The sequence below is a fragment of the Penaeus japonicus genome, unplaced genomic scaffold (genome assembly GCF_977035675.1).
Source record: "Penaeus japonicus unplaced genomic scaffold, GWHDUDI00000001_assembly GWHDUDI00000012, whole genome shotgun sequence".
NCBI classification, from domain to species: domain Eukaryota; kingdom Metazoa; phylum Arthropoda; class Malacostraca; order Decapoda; family Penaeidae; genus Penaeus; species Penaeus japonicus.
The window spans coordinates 18,294,732-18,317,231 of NW_028234414.1; the positions used below are offsets into that span (position 1 = coordinate 18,294,732).

At 40.5% G+C, this 22,500-nt stretch overlaps 1 protein-coding gene across 1 annotated transcript in view; it reads right to left on the reverse strand.

Moving 5' to 3' along the window:
- The window catches only part of zormin (spectrin and immunoglobulin domain-containing protein zormin), a 215,550-nt gene that overhangs the window by 1,269 nt on the left and 191,781 nt on the right, over positions 1 to 22,500 (reverse strand). Inside the window, 13 exon segments of the mRNA XM_086542137.1 lie at positions 1 to 407; positions 583 to 763; positions 2,254 to 2,351; positions 3,039 to 3,662; positions 4,326 to 4,598; positions 4,757 to 8,261; positions 9,185 to 15,394; positions 16,168 to 16,322; positions 16,500 to 16,700; positions 17,106 to 17,297; positions 17,573 to 17,768; positions 17,878 to 17,943; positions 18,122 to 18,378. The exon segment at positions 1 to 407 is cut by the window's left edge and continues 1,269 nt beyond it. Coding sequence (XP_086398263.1) covers positions 316 to 407; positions 583 to 763; positions 2,254 to 2,351; positions 3,039 to 3,662; positions 4,326 to 4,598; positions 4,757 to 8,261; positions 9,185 to 15,394; positions 16,168 to 16,322; positions 16,500 to 16,700; positions 17,106 to 17,297; positions 17,573 to 17,768; positions 17,878 to 17,943; positions 18,122 to 18,378 — 12,050 coding nt within the window. The 3' untranslated portion in view covers positions 1 to 315.

Consider the following 22,500-nt stretch of genomic DNA (forward strand, 5'->3'; position numbering starts at 1 on the left):
CCAATGAAAATAACTTTTATAAAATCTAAACTAAGCTGAATCCCCTTGTTATTTCTCTACACCAGGAGAGTCACAAAAGAAACTAATGCCAACACCAACACTACACAAATTGAGTTTGCAAAAATGTAGTGTTTGAAATCTAGACAGAACAAAGGCAAGGGGGGGAGTGGAATAGAGGCACAACAGTAGCATATTTGCTACCTTTTATTATACCACCACCACCAAAGACAGTCTTTAACAGAACTCCTGAGAAACCCCAACAGCAGAAGTACCAGCAGCAGGAGTAGCAGAAGTAGACTCTATGTGGCGTGAGGATTACTTCTTCTCACCTGTAATGCAGACTGTGGCGCTGGTGGAGTCCACCCCCAAAAGGTTTACAGCTGTACAGGTATACACCCCCTCATCCTCTTTAATGTGAAAAAGGGAAAAGCATTATAAACCAAAAAAAAGGAACAATCAAAGAAACATATTTGCAAACAAATATATAAAACAAAATACCTTTCCTACGGTTTTACTCACAATAAAAAAGTTTTAAATATCTAATGATAAATTCAAACAAATATTCTGAATGATGGCACTAACCTGGGAGCACCTGAGGAATGATCAGCCTACAAACACCGTTTCTGTACACTATCTGGTAATCTGGCCCGTTCTGAAGAACGTTGCCCCCTTTGGACCACGTGACTTGTACTGGTGGATCTGCCTGCACCACGCATTCTAGACGTAGAGTCTCTCCCACCAACACCGCCAGGTCGCGTAATGGCTGCAGGAATTTTTTTACGGGTTTTAAAAATATGTGTCAGATTTAATTCTTCCTTACATAGGTTTTGATTAATATATTATTGAAGCATGAATTGTTAATTGCTATGCTGTGAAAAATATGTTTTGTTATAAATTGCAGAATTCTTGAACTGCTACACTGACATGAAGGATATATTTGAAAACAGATATTGCATAAAATAAACATAAAGAGAGACACTTTCTATAATATGATATGAAACAAAAAGAAATATTCTGTTTTAGGCAATAGGTGACACAATAAATATTCCTGTCAACCATCAAAATTATCTTTAAGGAGTGTGTGTGTGTGTGTGTGTGTGTGTGTGTGTGTGTGTGTGTGTGTGTGTGTGTGTGTGTGTGTGTGTGTGTGTGTGTGTGTGTGTGTGTGTGTGTGTGTGTGTGTGTGTGTGTGTGTGTGTGTGTGTGTGTGTGTGTGTGTGTGTGTGTGTGTGTGTGTGTGTGTGTGTGTGTATGTGTGTGTGTGTGTTTGTGTGTGTGTGTGTGTGTGTGTGTTTGTGTGTGTGTGTGTGTGTGTGTGTGTGTGTGTGTGTGTGTGTGTGTGTGTCTGTGTGTGTCTGTGTGTGTCTGTGTGTGTCTGTGTGTGTGTATGTGAGAGTGAGAGTGAGAGTGAGAGTGAGAGTGAGCAAGTGTGAGTGTGAGTGTGAGTGTGAGTGTGTGTGTAAGTGTAAGTGTGAGCGTGAGTGAGACTATGAGTGTGAGTGTGAGTGTGCATTTGATTGTGCGTTTGATTGTGTTTGATTGTGTGTTTGACCGTGTGTTATTGTCTGTGTGATTGTGTGTGTTTGTATGTGTGGATGAGTGGATGTATGATTGTAGATGTGGATGTGTGTTTGTTTGTGCGGGTAAGTGTTGGTTGGTGTGACTGTATCTCTGGGAGTGGGTACTGAAGAACATAATTCATGTGTTTTTGAATTGTATTACTAGACATGTAGTACTCTTAGTTGTAAATGTATTTAACAACAAAAATTGGAGGCATATTCCCCAGGTTATATCAAATGACTTCCACATTATTTTTGACAATGAAATGGCATACAATAAAAGACAAACCATTTATTTGCATTATTTAGTGATAGCACAATATATCTTGTGACATCTCCAATGAAAGTTGCCAGATTTATAACCATGACACAAGGTCATATATTAGTAGCTGATTAGAATCTTTCCATGCAGTAAAAAGAAGTTTATATGCATAATCATTATAATCAAAATTTAGAATCTGAAAAAAATCACAGATTCAATAAAATATAAGTATGAATTTCACTTCTTGCAAAAATGAAGTCCATCTACATCATACACTTCAATTCAGGGTATGAACAGGTAGGCTATAGTGTCTCATGATACCATATCCGTTCCTGCAAGGTATTTGTATCTAACCTAAAATCTGCAGAAAGTGTAATAGTGCTTACTACTTACCTAAGAGTGAGAAGTGTAAATGGGTTGAGACTCACTTACCGTGATGTATTGTGGAGGGCGTTTAGGCTGTGTAAGAGGACCAGAGCGGGGTGATGAGGGCGTGGAAGGGGGGGTAGCGCTGAGGGGGGACCCAGGTGCTGTAGGAGGTGAGGTAGAGATGCCAGGGGTTAGTTATGTGAGGGGGGAGGGGACAGTGCGCTGTTAGCAACACAATGTGGAGACAGGAGCTGTGCCTTGCTTACATACCAAAGTTTGGTTAAGCAAGCTACAAATCAAAAGGTTTATAACTTTAAAAAGAAACAAAGCACAATCCCATTTAATAAATGAGACTTGTCAGTGATTTGTTACTTTAAATAAGGTTTACAGAGGAAATAAAATAAAAATAATTTCAAAATGTTTATATATCAATACAAAATAATCTTTGCCATGCATATTTAATGGATATTCATGGATAGTCTTTTTAATGTACCTTTACTTTGGTTAGGATGCATTAGGTGTCACGTGTATTCTGTATTCATTTAAAAATATTGAGGGATAAATTTTCTTAATAACAAGTTTCCTGTGGTTAGGGTATTTCTGTTTCAAATATGTTTTGTACTGTGTACTCTGAATATCTTTCACACCAAACACTGATGTCCTGATGTCCATTCTTGTTACTACATATCTACTATAATGCTTTATAGACAGAAATCTATAATAACTTAAAATTATCTTCATGCAATACAGAACTTAATAAAAAGAGTTAGTCTGTCATTCATATGCATTAAATAGGCAGGCGGATGGAAAGAAGAACATCATGACGTAGGGACACAGGTCACCAGTACCTCCCAGTTCTGTGATTGTGCTGAGCGGATCCACTGGAGCATCGTGGATGGGGCGTACTGACTTGGGTTGAACTGCTGCACCAGGAACCAAAGGCACAAATCTCTTAGGGCCTGTATCAATACCATGAACTGGCTCTGAGATCTTGGATGGACTTGGGTGATCAGACTCAGCCTCACTATCTGAGTATGGGTCACCCGAAATTGGACGGAACTGTGCTTGCTTCTTGGGCACAAATTCTGGAATCATCTTGCCCATATACTGCTGATACTCACGGTCTGTTTCCGAGATGTCTGACTGCAGCGATGGCTGAGGAGATGTGTGGTCCTCTTCTGGAGCCTCTGTTGATAAGGTCTTGCCTGTTGAGTGTGGGGGCTCTTCTTGCAAGGATGCTTCCTGAGGTGTCACAATGTGTCCATTTGTCTTGGTGCTGCTTATCTCAGATTTACAGGAAGTGCCAGATTTCTCATGAATTACTGGGATAGGGATGTCTGTGCTGCGATCACCATTAACTTCTTTCTTCTTTTCCAACTTCTTTGCCTCTCCAGGTAGAATTACTCCAAACTCATATCCAAAGTCATATTTGAAGTAGATCAGACCTGTGTCTGGATCAATGTGTTTTGTGCCTAAAGGAAAAAGGTGAAATTTTTTGCTCAAGCCTTCAATTAGTATACCTACATGCATCCCAAGTGAGCATTTTGTGCCTTACATGTGAAGGGATATAACATGCAAAAGAAATTACTTGCCATCCACAACCCCTGTATAGCCATATATATAATGCACTAATATGAATAATCAAGTAAAGTTGGGTAAACCATCACCTAAGTACAAGCAGAAAGCATTATGTGCTAGAATAATTTTGTAATAACTGAACTTCCAATTGAAAGATAACCTTCAAGTTCCAGAGGAAAAAAAAAGAAGTGCTCATAACTTCAGTGGCAGCTGTTATCACCATACATTCTTGGCATTATTTCCTTCTAATAAAGTCATATTAATCACCTTATTTTGTCTCATATTCTTACATAATTTATCTGATAGTCTGCATTGCTTTAATTATGTAAACAGATAATATATACATGTACATCTGGTTATGAATGAACTGTGGAGCTAAAAATCATATTTCATCTTTGAAATCTTTTCTCAATGAGAAATTGATTCTTTGGTGGGCATGACTCACTTCTCATTTTCATTTAGAGCAACCAAGCTGCATTAACAATGTATTGAAAATCAACTGCCACTGAATTTTCATGCAAAGCCTTAACTGAAAAAAAAAAATCATAGGGACTCACCAAATTCTGAGACCCTGGATTCATCCCTGTAAGCCTGGGGTTCCTGGACATCAGTTGCAAGTCCATCAGCAGCAGTAGGAGGTGCAGCAGTGGAGACTGGTGAGACGGACTGTTTTTTGAGTTCTTCGGGCATGGATGGAGGTTCACCTGCAGGCTCAGCTGGAACTGAGCCCTCCCTGGCAGCAAATACCTCAGTCACTAGCTGCTCAGCAAATTTCTGGGCTTTGTGGCGGAATGTCTGTGTCATGTCCTCAAACTGGTGGCTAACTACCTCTGAAATTGCAAGTTAATACATCTTAACATCAAATAATTAAAATTTCAGCAAATGTCACATAATGCAACTCCATTATCATATTTCTTAATAACATTGGATTGTGAACAGCATCATAATTATGCTAACATCAATACTAAAAAAATACACTTCCACTTACTCTGTGCAGACTTAGCATACTTTTTGTCAATGCCAGTTTTGGTTGGTGATAAAGGCTGTGTAAATGCTTCTGGTTCTGTTTCAGTATCTGTAGTATGAGAGACGTGAGGATGATGTCTATTTTCATCTTCCAGATCAAATGGTTTAAATTCTACTTTAGGGAATCTGGGGATCGAATATTCTTCCAAGGACTCACGTCTTTCCCTTCTTGGTATATCTGAAAGTTCCACCACTGGGCGTGGAGGACCTTCAAATTGAGGGGGTTGATCAAACTTGGAGGGAGGTGATGGATCCCTGCCTGAAGATTCACTTCGTCGCTTGCCAGGATCCCCAGCAGGGGGTGCAACTCGTCTGTACATTGGCTCTTCTCCTTCACTATCAGGAGGAAGCCATTTTGGAGCAATAGGCCTGCTGTCATAATCACTTTCATAGTCACTGCCTTTGAACTCTCCTTTAAGGAATTTCTTTGGCTGTGGTGGTGGAGGACCCCTTTCACGTTTTGGTCTGTGTGGCTCTGGCTCATAGGGGAATGGTTCTAATTTGGGTAACTGCTTGCCCTTCCCTAATTCTGTATCTGTTTTTTCAAGTTCTGACTCAGAAACAAAGTCATATATATCTGTAATATCAATATCAATCTGGAAACCTTTCTTAGCTTCAATCTTTTTCTTGATCATTCGAATGTGTGCATCCTCTTCTTCTTGAACTATGGTTGTTGTTCCACCATCAACATATCCAATTTCAGGTTGTGGTCCTGGTTCAGGTAAAGGAGGAGACGGAACTTTGGGCCTCTCTGGCTCTTCTTGTTTTGCCTTTAATACAGGAGCTTTTGGAACCACCTTTGGAGTCTTACTCACTTTCTTCTCATCAATCTTAGGTATGATGATTTCAGGAGATGTTTCCCTATATACTTGGACAGGAGGTTGATCTACGGGTTTAATGACTGGCCTCAATGGCTCACCTGATGGGGGTGGGACATCAAATTTAGATGGAGGAGTTGGAGTTCGTTCTTTGCTTTTAGAAAGTGTTCGTTCTCTAGGTGGTGGAGGTCTCACTGGAGTGTACTCTGGGTCTTCTGCATCACTGTCAGCTGGTTTCCACTTTGGCTTTAGCCTTCCTTCATAATCACTTTCATAATCACTCTCCCTAAACTCTCCCTTGTAAAACTTTTTGGGTTTTGGTGGTGCTGGGCCTTTATCTCTCTTAGGCTTAGGCTCCTCAACTGTGAATGGAAATGGTTCTAGATCAATGAACCTTTCAGTTTCCACAGTTACTTGCTCTTTCTCAACTGGAGGAGGAGGTCGTTCTGGAACTTGCTCATACTCAGTTTCAGTAGTTGTTCTTCTTTCCATTTTCTCCTTCTTCATCCTCATTTCTTCTTCAAGTTTAATATCAGTGAATGTCTTCTCTGTTCTTTCAATAATTTTTGTGTATGGCTTTTCTTTATAAGTCTGCACTTCTTGCATTGGGGGAGGTATCATTCTTGACTTTACATCTACTTTGTCAACAACATACTCAGTTTGCTGAAGAATAACTCCTTCTTCTGGTGGAGTTCCTGGAGGAGGTAACTCAGGTGATACTGGACGTTCTGGAGGCTTCTCAGTAGTCTTGGTAACCTTTATAACAACTTTCTTTGTTACCTCCTCCTTTTTGGGAACCTCTTGTGGGATAAGAATTTCTGGGCTTGGAACCCTCTCTGGAATAATTTCGACTCTCTCAACAGATGGACGCCAAGGTCCTTCTTCAGGTGGAACATCAAAAACAGTTGGAGGAGTTGGAGTTCTCTCTCTTGTTTTTGAGGGTGTCCTGTCAGACCTCAACTGTGGTTTAACTTTTGTGTAATTTGGGTCATCAGCATCACTATCGGGAGGTTGCCACTTTGGTCGAATACGTCCTTCATAGTCACTTTCATAGTCACTCTCTGTAAATTCACCTTTTTGGAACTTTTTGGGTTTTGGTGGTGGCACACCCCTATCTTTCTTAGGTTTTGGGTGATCAGGAGTAAATGGGAAAGGTTCTAAAGCTGGTAATGGTTCCCTTTTTGGTTCTTCTCTCTTTGTAGACCTTGATTTCCGTTCAGAGGATGATGTCTGGTGACTTTCAGTTGAAGTTGTTGCTGTCCTGGAATCAGTGAACTTTATAACACGAGTTGTTTGCTGCATAGTGACAAAGCGCTTATGATAAGCACTAGAGTCTGCTATCTTTGTTATCTTTGTTGACTCAACTCCAATTGCATTTGAGAATGGTGATTCCTTAGGTTTGCTTTCAGCATAAAGTTCCTCAGGGGGAGTACCTGGCTGTAAAACAGGTGATGGTGATCTAGGCGGAGGTTCCTTTTTAGGTGGTTCCTTTTTAGGTGGCTGTGACTTGAAAATCTTTGGTTCTTTTGGGGCAATCTTCGGTGGCTCAGGAGGAGCTACATATTCTACTTTCTCTGGAATGACAATCTCTGGTGACACATCTCGTTCTGGCTCAGTTTCAGATTCAGGAAAATCAATTTTAGGCCTTGCTGGTCCCTCAAATTGTGGTGGCTGGTCAAAAGCTGATGGAGGTGTTGGTGTTCTCTCATGTGGCTGTGAAAGTTTTGACTTTCCACGTGGTGGTTGAACTTTCCCATAAACATTGTCTTCAGCATCACTGTCTGCAGGTTTCCATTTAGATGGTATTTTTCCTTCATAATCACTATCAAAGTCACTATCATGGAATTCCCCCTTCTTAAACCTGATTGGCTGAGAAGGTGGAGGTCCTCTAGGCTTTTTTGGTCTCTCAGGCTCAGGTTCAAATGGGAAAGGTTTCAAATCTAATTCTATCTTCTCTTTTTCTTGTATAGTGACTGCCTGTTTAACTAGACCTGTTGACTTTAAAGGTTCAATTTTGGGGACTTTTACTGGAGCTCTCACATCCGTTTCAGGCACTGTTTTTGGAATTGTCTTTTTCACTGGCTTAGAAACTTGGGGTAAATCTTGTTTTTCTGATATAAATGACCGTTTTACTTTATGCTCCTTATGTTCACTGACTGATGATGTTACTTTTATTTCTTTTTCACTCAGTTTTTGCTCTGTTACAGGTTTAGACTTTACTTTTGTTTCTGAAGCAGGGACAGGTGCAGATTGTTCAGCAGGTTTTGAATCCACAACTGCTCTCTTTTCGTGCTTTTGCTCCATTTTTACCACATGTTTTTTCTTGGGTTTTGGTGAGACATCAACACTTGTGCTCTCAAAGACTTCAACTTTCTTATCTGACATAACCTCTACATGTGTTTCACTTTTCATCTCGACTTTCTTCTTAGTTCTTCCCCCTTCAGTAGAAATATCACTCTCATCCTTCATGGCATAAAATGTGTCTTCAGAATAAGGGCCTGTTCCTGGACGTCCATGTGTTTCTCTTCTGAACTCTTCGTGTTTTGGTTTCTTGTCCTCCTTTGCTGGTTTGGTTTCTGGGGTGGGTTTGGGACCTTGGTCTCCTCCATGCCTCTCTTCATGGACCTCCTCTGACCTGCTAGTAAACATCTGCAAGAAGAAAATGGCAGCCAACATTTAGCAGAATATGTTACAGACTCTGAAAACATATTTGGCTCTAGGCAAAGGTTCTGTTGAAATTTCGGCTCTTAAACAAGAATTTTTTGGTGCCAAACTTTAGTAGAATAAGTATGTTATTCATTTGGTCAACACTTGCTCAAGGTCATTAAATCTAATTTAGTATAAAAACTCGTCCACATATCCAAGTATAATACAGTATCGAGAAAGCATCATGATCCAGGTAAGTTCACAAGGTTGTGCTTAAAAAGGAATTCATTCACCTAGGCCTATTTGTGACCTGTCTTCTTCTGCGGTACTTACAAGGAGGGGAACTGCTCATGGCACATCACACTGTCTGATCAAATCATCATCAGATGGTAAACATGAATGGAAAGACCAGGAAGGAAACAAAAGAAAGATGACCCAAGAGAATGCACATGTCACAAGGCTAGATTATATAGCTTACTATGTATTTAGTATAAAATATTAATTGGTTACAGCCAGGCGAGCACAGCGATGGAGAGAAACACAAAATCTCATTTACAGGGAGAAACAAACTTACTTAAAATCTCACGTTTTTTTTGCATCAATTGCAGTTTAGCTTGGGAAATGACCATAGTTTTTTAACCTGTCCAGGAAGAAAATTTCATTAGAAAAGAATATTGGTTTGAAAGGCGCATTGTATGCCCAATATGCAGGTTCTGACGCTCATGCTGAAGTGTTTGCATGCCATTATGAAGAGGAAGAAGTAAAAAAGAGAAAGAACAAAGTTAAGAAACAAGAAGGCTACATAAATATGACCCTGGGTTAGACGTTATTAGTGATATCGAGAGCTAACACTGCTAACTGCAGAATGATGCTACACTATGGCCAACGAGCGCTAGAAAGCGCCAGGGGAAATCTAATTTACGAACCTGGGAAGATTTACTTTCAGATGACTTGAATGTACTGGAGAAGTGCGAGGTCTGACCTACTGAAGAGGCAGGAGTCGAGGGAAAGGAAAAGGTACCTGGGGTACCACCAGATGGGAAACCAGGGGGGAATGAGGTTGAAGTGGGTTGGCCACTAAACTCAGAACTGGAGAAACTTTTGCTTTCACTCTTTGAAAAGGATGATGACATGAATGATTCACTTTTAGAAAATGAACTAGTGCTAATATTTGATGAAGAAGTTGATTGTACAGTCTTTCCATGACGTCGGGGCAAGGTGCCTTCTGTATCTGCTGCATAGCCACTCTCTTCTAACTCTAGAGCACTCTTCTGAGTAGTTTCTGTCTTTTTACGAGACTTAGGAGATGCGGGCTTTGTTTTCACAGTACCCTGAGTTGAAGATGACTTTTCAGTCACATCACTTGTTTGTGATATGTGAACTACTCTTTCAGAAGGTGGCTGTGTTGGTTTATCTTCATGTTCAATATAGTCTGATGTTAGAACAGGGGTTTCACTCAAAGGGCCACCACGTATTGGAGATGGAGACTGTATCCTTGCATGACGGCTTAGTGTAGGTGTTACACTTTTTGGTGTAGGAGATGAACCACCAGCTTCTTCAAATTTCTTTCGCATACCCACAACACCAACATTCTCTGTTACTTGCTCCTGTACCTGTGATTTCTGAATGTGAATCTGCTCTGTATGTCTGACTGTTTGTGATGGAGCTGCAATGACTGTTTTGGGTGCCACAGCTGATATCTTAGGCACAACCTGTGGAACAATACTTTTGACTGGTGCTACTTTAGGTATTACAACTGGAGTCTTTGGTTTAGCAGGCATTGGAGCTACTTTTTGTCCCAACTTATTCTCTGGTGTTATCTGTGAAGCAAGCCTTTTTACAGTCTGTACAATATGCTTACTTTGGATTCTACCAGCTTCAGGGACTGGTGTTGATTCCTTTGAAGTTGGAACATCAGATTCAACATCAGAGAAAAGGTATCCAGGCGGAGGAAGAGTATCGAGCGATGGTGGGGGACCAAAAGCAGAAGGAGGTGGAGGGGAAGGCTGCTTTGATTTCTTGGACCTTCCTTTCTTCAACTTAATGTTCATTGGCTTATATCCAACAGCCTCACTATCACTCATGTATAGTCTTGATGCACTTCCTGGTACAGACTCATAATCACTTTCATATTCACTTTCTGTGAATGAGCCTGGAATAAACCTTCTGGGCATAGATGGGGCTCTTCCCCTTGGTTTCTTTTCCCTATCTGGATCTACAGTAAATGGGAAAGGTTCCAAAGGAGGGAGTTGGAAAATAGATGATGTAACAGATCCTTCTCTTGCATGAACTTTGGGTTTTATAGTATTTTCCTTTATTGGTTGTGTCATCTTTATAACTGATGGGAGAACAGGGCCTTGTTTAGGTGCTATGGATACTGGCTGTCTCTGGACTCCAGACTGCATAGGTGTTATCACAAGGGGAGTTGGGGCTGGTGCCGTATCTTGTTTTGCCAGAGTTGTTTTGGCATCATATTTTTCCAGAGTTGTCTTGGAAGTTTGCTGGGATGTTTGAGTTATCTCTTCCTGAGTTGTTCTGCTCGTAGATTCTCTTACTGAAGAGGTGGTGATAGTTTGGGTCTGAGGCATTGGTTGTGGTGGCCATGACATTCTCTTTTCCTTAACAGTGATATTGCTAGACCAATACACAGATGGTGGGGCTTCATGTGGCCTTGTGGGTAAAACTTCAGGCTCAGTCACAGGTGGTCTTTCTAAAGAATGAGAACGTGTCCTTAGTGATGATATTGCCTTTGGTGTTTCTACTTCTTGCACTTTTGGAGGCCATTTCTCACTTACCTTTCCAGCTGTGGATCTTATCAATTTTTCTTTCACACTAGATTTGACTTCTGTCCTCATAACAGTCTTCTTTACAGGTTCTTGTACTGGTTTTGGTGCTGTTTTGGAGACAGGTTTTACTGCTGGTACAGAAGGTATAGTAACAGGCGCTGGCTTTGGTAAAGTAAGAGGTGCTGGCTTGGGTGTAGTAACAGGTGCTGGCTTGGGTGTAGTAACAGGTGCTGGCTTGGGTGTAGTAACAGGTGCTGGCTTTGGTGTAGTAACTGGTGCTGGCTTTGGTGAAGTAACAGGTGCTGGTTTTGGTGAGGTAACAGGTGCTGGCTTTGGTGTGGTAACAGGTGCCAGTTTTGGTTTCGTAATAGGTGCTGGTTTTGCCACAGGATCCTGGGATATAACTAAATCAAATGGAGGTGGTGGAGCTGGTGTCGGAGCTGATTTAGCTGGAGTTTGACCACGCTTTGGTGTTGGCGCACGGACTGAACGAAAACCAGGTAAAGTCACATCTACTGGAACTGCTGGAGTGGGTTCTGGAGATATGATAGGAGCAGGTTCTGGATGTGAAACTGCTTTTGGTTTAGGAACTGGCATAGGTAATGGTTTTGGTTCAACATACACTGGAGGAGGCTCTGGTGTGGGCTCAACATACATAGGAGTAGGCTCAGGTTCAATAAACGCTGGAGCAGGCTCAGGTGTAGGTTCAACATACACAGGAGTAGGCTCTGGTTCAAGAACCACAGGAGCAGGCTCAGGTGTAGGTTCAACATACACTGGAGCAGGCTCAGGTGTAGGTTCAACATACACTGGAGCAGGCTCAGGTGTAGGTTCAACATATACTGGAGCAGGCTCAGGTGTAGGTTCAACATACACTGGAGCAGGCTCAGGTGTAGGTTCAACATACACTGGAGCAGGCTCAGGTGTAGGTTCAACATACACAGGAGCAGGCTCTGGTTCAATAACCACTGGAGCAGGCTCAGGTTCAGGTTCTACATACACTGGAGCAGATTCAGGTTCTATGTACACTGGAGCAGGCTCAGGTTCAATAAAAACAGGTGCAGGCTCAGGTTCAATATACACAGGAGCAGGTTCAGGTTCAGGCACTACATACACTGGAGCAGGCTCAGGTGTAATATATACTGGAGTGGGTTCTGGTTTTGGAATATGAGCTGGAGGTGCTTCTGATTTTGGAATAAAAACAGGGGTAGGTTCTGCCTTTGGAACTACTACTGGAGAAGGTTGAGTGGAAACTTTAGTTTCTTGCTTCATAACTTTGGTTTCCCGTTTCTGGTAGGATATGGAAGTTTCCTGAGAACTAAATTCGGAGAAAGAAGAAATCATACTTTTCACTGATCTTCCTCCCACTGCAGATTCCTGATATGCTGCATCTTCTCCTTCGGGTTTTGGTGGCCATTGCTTCACTAGTGTTCCTTGCGGTTCTACAATCTTTTCCTCCTTTTTCTTTGCTGGCTCAGGGACTGGTGGTGCAGGTTTCACTACTTTAGGTTTTTCTACTATTGGCTGAGGTACCACAACTGGTTTTATCTGTTTTACTTTTTGATCCGGCTTATCTATAGGTACTATTGTTGGAAGAGGGATAGTTTCCTTCTTTGGTTTTCTTGGTACTGGCTTCACTATCTCATGTTCTACTGCTCCAGTGGCTGCAAAGAACTTTTCTACTACCTTGGGCTTTATCTTTGGAGTGACAGATTTTTTAGTCTTGACTATCTCTTCCTCTTTTTTAAGTACAACTGGTCTCATTCCTCCTTCAAACACTGGGGGGCTATCAAATGCTGAAGGTGGAAGAGGATCACGGCCAACTGAATGAGGTCTAGCAACCTGTTTAGCAGAGGCATCAAATTTAATTTTCTTTAGATGAAGTCGCTGTTCACTTTCCATGTCACTTTCATACTCACTATAGTCACTGTCTGTAACAGTACCAGGAATAAATTTTCTTGGAATAGGTGGTGGTAAACTCCTTGGTCTTTCTCTTCTGGGAGCCTCCTGAGGTTGAAAAGGAAATGGTTCAAGTTCTGGGAATTTCTCTGGTTTAAATTCAATGGTCATTATCTCTTCAATAGTAGGTGTTGCCCTAGCAGATGAGGTTTCTCTCGTTGGTGTTGGTGTCTCACGGACAGGAGTTGATGGCTGCTTGGGACTTGGGAACATGCGAATTCCGCCTGGTACTTCATCTGGAGACATTGGCACAATTGTTTCTTCCAATCTCTTTGCAATCTGGATGACAGATTCTCTTTTCTTTTTGGGTTTCTTTTGCTCCTTTGTGTCATCTCGTTCTGGAGCTTTTGGAGGCTTTACTGTTTCCTCTACACTTGACTTTCTTTCAGGCATTATGAGAGGAGTGAGTGGTTTCCTTGGTTCTTTCACAACTTCTGGTTGTGGCTGAAGGGGCATTGGAGAAAATGTCCTAGTCTGCACATCTGATGATGTAACAAACATGGTCTTTGTATCAGAGGACATTGAAGAGAAGGAATACATTTGGGATGTTGAACTAAAATTTGACTGTGCCTTATTTTCATATGTTCCAGATTCAATTTTTGATTGCCATGACTTTGCTGGCATTTCCTTTACTGGCTCAGCAGTGAATTCAACATTAGCATCAGGTAATGTGGGTTTAGGATCCATTTTAATTGGTACAGGCTCTGGACTAGGTTCCTTAGGAGCAGGTAGTGGGGAGGGTACAAATTCAATAACCTGTTCACTTTCAGGAACAAAATACTCAATAGTATCCTCACCTTGTTGTACTTCTACAACTGCCTCAGAAATAGTAGGTTCAGGCATTACATTTGAAATTACTGGCTCTGACATGACTTCCTCAGGCTCGACAAGTTTCTGATGCTCTGGTACAACAGGTTCTATAACTGAACTTTGAATCACATGCTCTGGTACTAATTCTTGAACCACTGGTTCTATAATTTCTGACTCTGGTACTAAATTAGGAGCCACATACTCAGGGAGAGGCTCAGGAACTACTGGTTCTGGAACAGGCTCTTCCATCTCATGAACAACTGGTTCTGAAACAGGTTCCTCCACCTCATGAACAACTGATTCTGGTTCCGGTGCTTTATCCTTAACTATGAAGGGTTCTTGATCTACCAACTTTGGAATTTCTGGCTCTGGAATTATTTCAGATACTGCTGGCTGTGCAGGTTCTTGAACAAAGGATTCAGGAACAATGGGTTTTTCAACTACTGATTCTGGTAGGGATGGAACTGTGGCTTCTACTTTAATATCACAGCTCAATTCTACAGGATGTTCAGGAGGAGGACTTGTTATTCCAGTTGTAAACACTTTGGTTTCAACTGTTGAATAAGTGGATGATGAGATAGATTTCTTTGTTTCATAAAATGTTGATTCACTTGAGGTTACATCTGTCTTTACTTCTCTTACTATTCTGGGTTCAAATTCAGCTGCATTTGGATTTAATTTTGATATCTTAGTTTCTTCATCTGAAACAATTGGTTCAAGTTCTGGGACATCAAGTTCTTCAGTACACTCTTCTACAGGTTTTGGCTCTGGACTGATAATAACTGATGGTTCTGATATTACTTGAGGAACAGGAGACAAAGGTTTGATTTCTTCCTCTTTAGGTGTTGGTTCTGGCAATATTTCTGGAATGAAGCCAACCTCTGGTTCCTGAGGTACAGTTTCTTCCTCTTTCATTGGCTCTGGTTCATGATAATGCTCAATTGTATATTCTATTTCTGGCTCTGGTACAACTTCTGCTTCAGACTGCATTACAACTTCTTCATAAATAGGCTCTGGTTCAGGAATTAGGATTGGTTCAGCAGGGAGTGTAGCTTTAGGTTCCTCCTTTATTTCTGGTTCTGGTTCTTGACTTACATATCCATATATTGGTTCAGGCTCAGGCTCAAGGTAGATATCTGGCTGAACAGGTGCTTTAGGTTTTGGAAAAGGTTTGGGGGCAGGCTTAGGTTTACTTGGCACAGCAGGTGACTGAGCCTCCATTGCAGAGAAAGAAGATATGAGGGATGATACGTTCTTACTAACTATCTCAACACTAGTGTCCATCCGCGTTGTACATTCAAATTCATCATCTGAAGGTGCTGGTGGCCACGCCTTCTTCAGTTTACCTGGAGGCTTTCGCACCTCCTCCTCTGCCTCACTTACAGCCTCAGGAGATTGTTGTAAGGTGATTGGGGGTGCTGGGAGAGATGGTGGGGGGGCAATGGGGGGTTTGACAGGAGCTTTAGGGGGGGCTTTAAACATTTTAACAGGAGAGGTAGGGGACGGTGCCTCAACTGCAACTTCCTCTATTGCTCGCTTTATTGTTTTCACATGTCCTTCTTCCATAGATTCACTTTTTCTCTGTATAGTAGGAAGATGAAAAAGGATAGATAACAGTTTGTCCTCCACCAAAGTGAAATTAGAAACAGAATATATACAAAAAGAAATGATGTGCAAGTGCAGAAATATTCATTCTTTATATCCCAAACCAAAACTGCATGTGAAGAGAGTAAAAGCATAAAACTTTGCAATAAAGAGTATATAGAAAAAATGGAAACACAGTTGCAAGAATGTTGTAGAACTTCTAGAAAAATGTGATTGCCATCTACTAGTGCTAAGAAAAATCAGGATTATTGAAAATAATAATCCAGATAATAGGAATTTATTCTGGAGTCACTAATACTTAAATATCAACTAAGTTATGACTAGAACAGATTTTTCAAGACTACCTAATTCCATTACAGCCTGATGATGTACTAGCATCAGTGATACATCATATATTTTCTGCAACTTGGTAGTTTCTCTATAGCTTTAGCATTTGAGTCAATAGTTCTTGCTTTAAGAATGACTCCAGACTATCTTCCTATGGAATGTCATCAGTAGAGCAGTTATATCATAAGTGAAGTAAGTAATTTCCATCACCATCTGCATTTTGACTCTGTCATATCCATTTTACAACTAGCAAATCAAACATGGTAAGATCTGTACAATCCACTATTTAGCACATCAGAATGTTTATGTACAATGTTCTGTCACCATGAATGGATTCTGGTATGCGATCGTCCATGCTCAATTCCAGTTACGTATGTACAGAGAAGCATAATAATGTAAGGAAAAGTGCAAATAATATTTACCTTAGTTTCGTCAGTTACATCTGTAAATACAATCTTGTGTGACTGAGGCGTCTCATCTATGATCAGCTGTGTCACCATAACATCTGCCAGAGTCTCTGCACGACCAGCTGGATTGGTAGCAATAGCACCATACCGACCAGAATCGTCTAATTGAGCTGTGGAAAATTCAATTGTCCAGAATAATGTATCAAAATAAGTATATCAAATAGAAACTTTTTGCTATAAATGTCTATTAATTTCCATAAAAATTTCATGACATCTTCATCACTTCAAATACCACTACTTGCAGGTATCTCTTACATCTAGTTTTGACAATGGCATTAACTATGTACCTTCCTGGATGATGAGAAGGTGTCTAGTACCCTCAGATCGCTGAGTCAGGTGATCACCAGGAGTGAGTGGTTGACCATCCTTCATCCATGAAACTTCAGGTAAGGGGGTACCTGTCACATCGATCTCCATGTGTAGTCGTTCGTTTACACCCACCACAACAGGTTGCAGCCGTTTCGATATCACGGGTGGGAACTGTTTCTCTGTTGATTGGAGGTGTAAGCCAAGATAAGCATTGTAACCTTTCATGAATCTAATATAAAATACAACAGCAGAAAAATATATATTAAACATAAGTACTAAGTAAGTAAAAATTGGTTTAGTTCACAAAGGATGTAGTTTGTCTGCACTTTTGGTTGTAATAATAAATTCTGACATAATTCTGAAGTTTAAAATTCCAAAACTGTTGCCCATATAATCTTATAGAGCATGTACAGTCTTTCTATTCATGTGTCTTTTCTTTTCTATTCTTTTTCTCTTTCAGGGAATAAATCTACTGGCTATAAAAAGTCTGTTTCTGTTTCTTATCTCTTTTAGGTTTAAAATAATACAAAATCAAAATCATAAATCTGTAAATGTAATACAAAATATCTTTTCATAGCACTTACTCTTAATTATAACATCACAGGTGCACTGAGCAGAGCCACCTTCATTCTGTATGAAACAAGTGTAATGTCCACTATGTCCCTGACTGACCCTGGGAATGGTCAGTGTTGTTTTGTTTAGCTGAGTCTTAACTTGAATATCATCACTGAGAGGGCCATCATTATGAGTCCATGTCACAGTTGGTTCTGGATAACCTGTGAATTATGAACAAAATAGATTATTGAATATATACAGGCAATTTCATTTTAATAAATCACCTATCTGGGTTGCCCCTCCCAATCCTTATCACAACAATGATTTACAAAACTAACGACATTAAGTTCTTTTTATACCAAAAAAAAACATTTCAAAAATGAAATAAATAAACAGCATAAAGGAATTTGCAGTTTAATGAGCACTTCAAGTAAGTTATAAGGAATGTATTCAAAATATTATTGAAATCATGATAAAAAAGAGAATTATGCATCACCATCAATTGTGCTTTCCAAGACAATTCGGTCATCCTCCTTGGCAATGACACTCTGAAGAGGAGTGATAAATCTTGCAGGGGCTGTCTTCCTCTTGCCTGTTACAAACTTCTTTGGAGGAGGAGTAACAGGAATGCTCCCAGAATCCTGGCTCACTTGCTGGACAACCTTGTCACCCTCAACCTTCACCATGCTTACCTGAGTGTGAAGAAGCTGGTGAAATCTTGTTTTATGGGTATCATTGACATAATCAGTTTTATGAGTCATATAAATCAAGATAATCAAATACTGTTTCAGTGAAACTTACTTTATCACTGACCACAGCTGGTGCAGTTCCATCTTGCTTTACTTCCTGGAAATGTGCCTTGTGAACCTTGAAAAAAAAAATTAATGAGCTCGAAATTTATTCCATTGGAATAACAAATGAAAGCACTTAATCCACATTAAATTCATGCTTCACAATGAATTATATCTACCATAAACTGAGCATCAATAATTCATCTTTTATTTTTCATCATCTTTTAACTCTAATGCAAAAAACATGAAATCACCTCTGTTGCTGGCTGTCCAGAGACCTTCTGGACCTGTGAAGTGGTGGCTGCAGACATGCTATGTTTCTTCTCATCCATGCCTCCACTGCTCATGACAACCCTGGTAATGTGGCTGGTTTCCATCATGCTGGACTGATGGAACATGGTTGAGGATGATGTTGTGGATGATGTGTAGCTCTCCTCCTTCACATGATGCTGTGGCTTTGGCTTTTCTTGAGGCTCCATTGTGGTTTGTGTTGCTACTACTGTTGGTGGGTCTGAAATGGAAAAAGAAAAATATTCAGTGTCTAAAAATATTATTTTTCATTCCAATGCACTTATATTAATTTAATAAATGTAATCTACAAATCCTTCAACCTTTACTTTTTGGCCAACATCAACTTTATTAAATGCCTGTACTACAAGAACTAACGATTTCTTGTACCAAATGAACCCACTAACATTTTTGTACCTAAGTTTATGGTATCCTTCATTCACTGAATTTCCAATCCACCTACACTTCACAAGCTGAACTCATCATCACAAGTTAGGTATAATGCTAATGATATTGTACTATCGCACACTTTATGATTTCTTAAAATACCTGAAGGCCTTGATTTCCTAACCTGGTTATTTAATTACTTTTTGCCATTGTCCACAACATACATAATTTCTACAAATAGCTGATTGTCACTTGGATTATTTATTTGTGCTTATAAATTGTATACCGGTTTCTCTTAATATGGGGGAGGTGGATTGAGTGATTTCCAGGGGGAGGGGTGGGGGCTGGAGGAAAAAAAGGTAGAAATTTGTCTAATTATATTTTGAATTCTTTTGACAAGTGTTGCTACGTATACTGTTGTATACCATCACAGTAAATCCATCACTGTCCATATTATAATGATATGTCTTGGAAACATCAATTATATCATTACAAAAACAATATATAATCGAACTATTTGTTCAATCAAAACTATTATATGGATAAGTAATCAATATAAAGTTTTAATATAACCAGCCATTCCACTTAGCCTCATTATCAATATACACTGTTTCAAGATAATTACTATTACATTGACATAATAATAATGACGGATCCGGAAAATTTTTCAATTCACCTTCCACTAATATCATGCAACAAGCTTTTGTATTCAGATAAATATCGCAGCGATATTAGAAATGCTAAAGGTACTGTAATGCAAACTAACAAGTCCACGTGACCCTGCGCACCAATACAGACAGTTTAAAAATTGTGAAATAATTTGGAAATTACTTATACAATACTGTAGAGTTAATTAAAAAGTGTTGCTGATTCATATACACTTCTTAGTGTCTGTAATAATTGCTGAAGAGTATACTCGATAAACGCAATGTCCCTACAAAACTAAACTCTTACCCTAGATGCAGAGTTTTTCAAAAAGCGGTAAGAAGATAAGAAGATACAACACTCCCTCAGCGGACACGTGTTTCCGCTACCGCACTCAGTCGCTTGGAAATTGTCTGAATGTTGCGAATGCCGAACTCGAAATCATGGTAAGTACCAACACCAGTGCGATTTACTCACTGGTCATTTCCGATTGAATCATTGGATTTCCACTGAAGTATTTCACCTAATCCATGCACAATTTTCCGAACTGTATCACGTCGATCGATCGGTCGTTATTTCGAACACACGCGTTTCGGGGTTGGCCACGAGAAGCAATTAATCACTGTTGCATTTACTATTTTCGAGTAATTTAATCGTCACAAGGCACGACTCTCCTCCACAGGTGCTTCATTGTTAAAAACGTCGGACACATACATGTATAATATCACACCAATTATATTCCAGGCAGTGTATCATTTTCAAACCGAGCATGTTTTTTCTTTGGAACTCCAATTCGTTAACGGCTCAGTTCAATTCAGAGAGTAACGGAACAGGTATGATGATGTGTAAGCTGATGCCGTCGAGGCGGGTCATCTGGCTGCCAAGGGAAGGAAGTCCGCGGTAACTGTCATTTATCAGCCGTTACGTCACATTGCACTTGGATCACACTCCGATCCAAGTCTACCTACGCCCCTTGACAAAAGCACCGTGGCCAACCCGGCAGATCAAGACGAGGTTAGAGGTGAACGAGGCTGACTTCCCCGTCCACAGGTTGCGAGACGCACTTCTAACCTGCATCCAGACGGTTTCCCTCCACTCGACCCGCGACACGCCCTCACTTCACCCACTCTCCCTAGCCCAACCTCCTCCTCATGCCCCTTTTTGGTAAACTCGGAACGCTGGGGATAATTACTTTACCGTGATCTTTGCTCGTCTGTTGCTAAATCAAGGACTGGATAGTAATTCCAATCTAGAAAATCAACACTTTCTTGTGAAGAAAGCAAATAATATAAAGGTTAAATCACTTCGTAAAATATTTCAATTTATATCGATAAAACTTCCCCATGCCCCGCTTATGATTCACCTGTATGCCGGGAGTGAAAAAATAAAAAAAATGTTTATGATGGCTGCCAGGAATAAATGAGCGAGAGAATGTGTTCATAGAAACACCGAGAATTTCTAGGAGTGATTCCCCAACTCGCTAAACAAATATATGTGAAGAGAGGCTCTCCACATATGTCAAGGTTTAATTTTGTCATTGTCTATAAAAACTCCATACACCTGCTCTCCATGTCTTGCTAAAAAAAAGAAAGTCTTTTGCGCATATAAAATATTTTATGTCGTAACTTTAACAGTACATGAACAGTCTAATAACTGCAAAGCATTTCTGGTTAAAGGCCCACCGTGTACCTAATAATACAAGCTGTTTACATGAGCGGTCAACATCCTCTTCACCGGCTCCTGAAGATGACTGACTCGTGTATTTATAGTCTCTGAATTTTTACTCGAACTATATCAACCGCCTGATGTGCCATCACCACGGGCTTGAGCTCCAGCTGGTTCCCCAGTGCATCAAGAATCACAATTCTGTGTCTCACTTAAAACGGAAATCGCCACTCGTTTTCCAAACCAAGATAGCCTATCTACCAGGGGCGTATCTAATAGTTTTATTGGGGAAGGGGCGTGGTGGACTTCCAACTTACCGAAAGAAAGAGCATCGGAGCTTCGGAGCTTCGGTTCGCTTACGCTAACCACCAATGCATCAACATAATATAACCATGCTGTGCTTCAGCATAGGTTATATCATGCTGAGAACTATTTATTGGTATAAACACAAGTGTAGCAGAAGTTAATAAGAGGCATGAGTGAAAACATATTAAAGATCAACCTCTCAGTATTTCCTACATATTCTGCCGTGCCTTAAAGTTCCCAATATGCTTTGCCAACATAAACTATCTCCACCTACATTTCTGTTAAACTGATAGCATGTTTTCTGACGCATTGGCTGACTCGAAATTTACGACTCCTCCTACATCAACTTATTTTCAGTATTTCTAAGAGTGAAGCCTGAGATAGTACGCACTCGAACTGCAGTTAGACATTGTACAAAGAAATATATAATATCTGACCTACAAATATATAATTGTATCCCAACCAATGTTTACGGAAGTTATGTCAGGCATCCAACTTCCTCTCCTCTTGTAAACACGAATACCCTCCGATGTCTGCTCAGACTTTTTACCGTTAGCAAATACCTGAAAGTTGCGGGTTTCAATCTTAACCACCACAGCTGGGTCTGACAAGCAGCTGGGTATATCATCAAAGCTGTAACTAAATTCCGCTTCAAAGAGTTACCATATATTTACATTTCCCAAATTCCGAAATATATCGCCTAGCATCTTTTTTTTTTCTGGAACTACAAACCAATATCATATTCTTTGATAAAATGTGGGCTCCGTGTGACAGGCGTTAATGAGCTAAAAATCTCTTATGCCTTCTCTTGTCAACATTCAGACAGCGTTAATTAAAGTAAATAAAACAAAAAGTAAAACTGACTGAAGTTCGACAAACAAATATGAAAAGGGAAGGCATGTGAAACACACCCTTGAACAGTTCCAGAAATAACTAGGGTCGCCCACTGAACACCGCATGACACGGATCTCGGCGATGCGATATGAGGGTGTTTACCTTTTTGCCTTGAACGTTTATAAATATAGTAGGATAGCGATTAAACCAGCCGGAGAGGGAGGCACGAGTAACGCACAAACAGCTCGCGGAAGTTAACGATTGCTTGTGGATGGGAGCATGCACTCGTGGGCGTCTGCATGGGCTGGGGATGGCCGTAAGCAGAGGGGAAGGCGCGGCTCAGCAGGAACGGGGTGTTGCAATTGAACCCTAACTTTGGCAAATGGTTCAGAGTGATGTGTTCATCAACAGAGTGGGTTATCGCTTCATCTGCGTGTGTGTGTGTGTGTGTGTGTGTGTGTGTGTGTGTGTGTGTGTGTGTGTGTGTGTGTGTGTGTGTGTGTGTGTG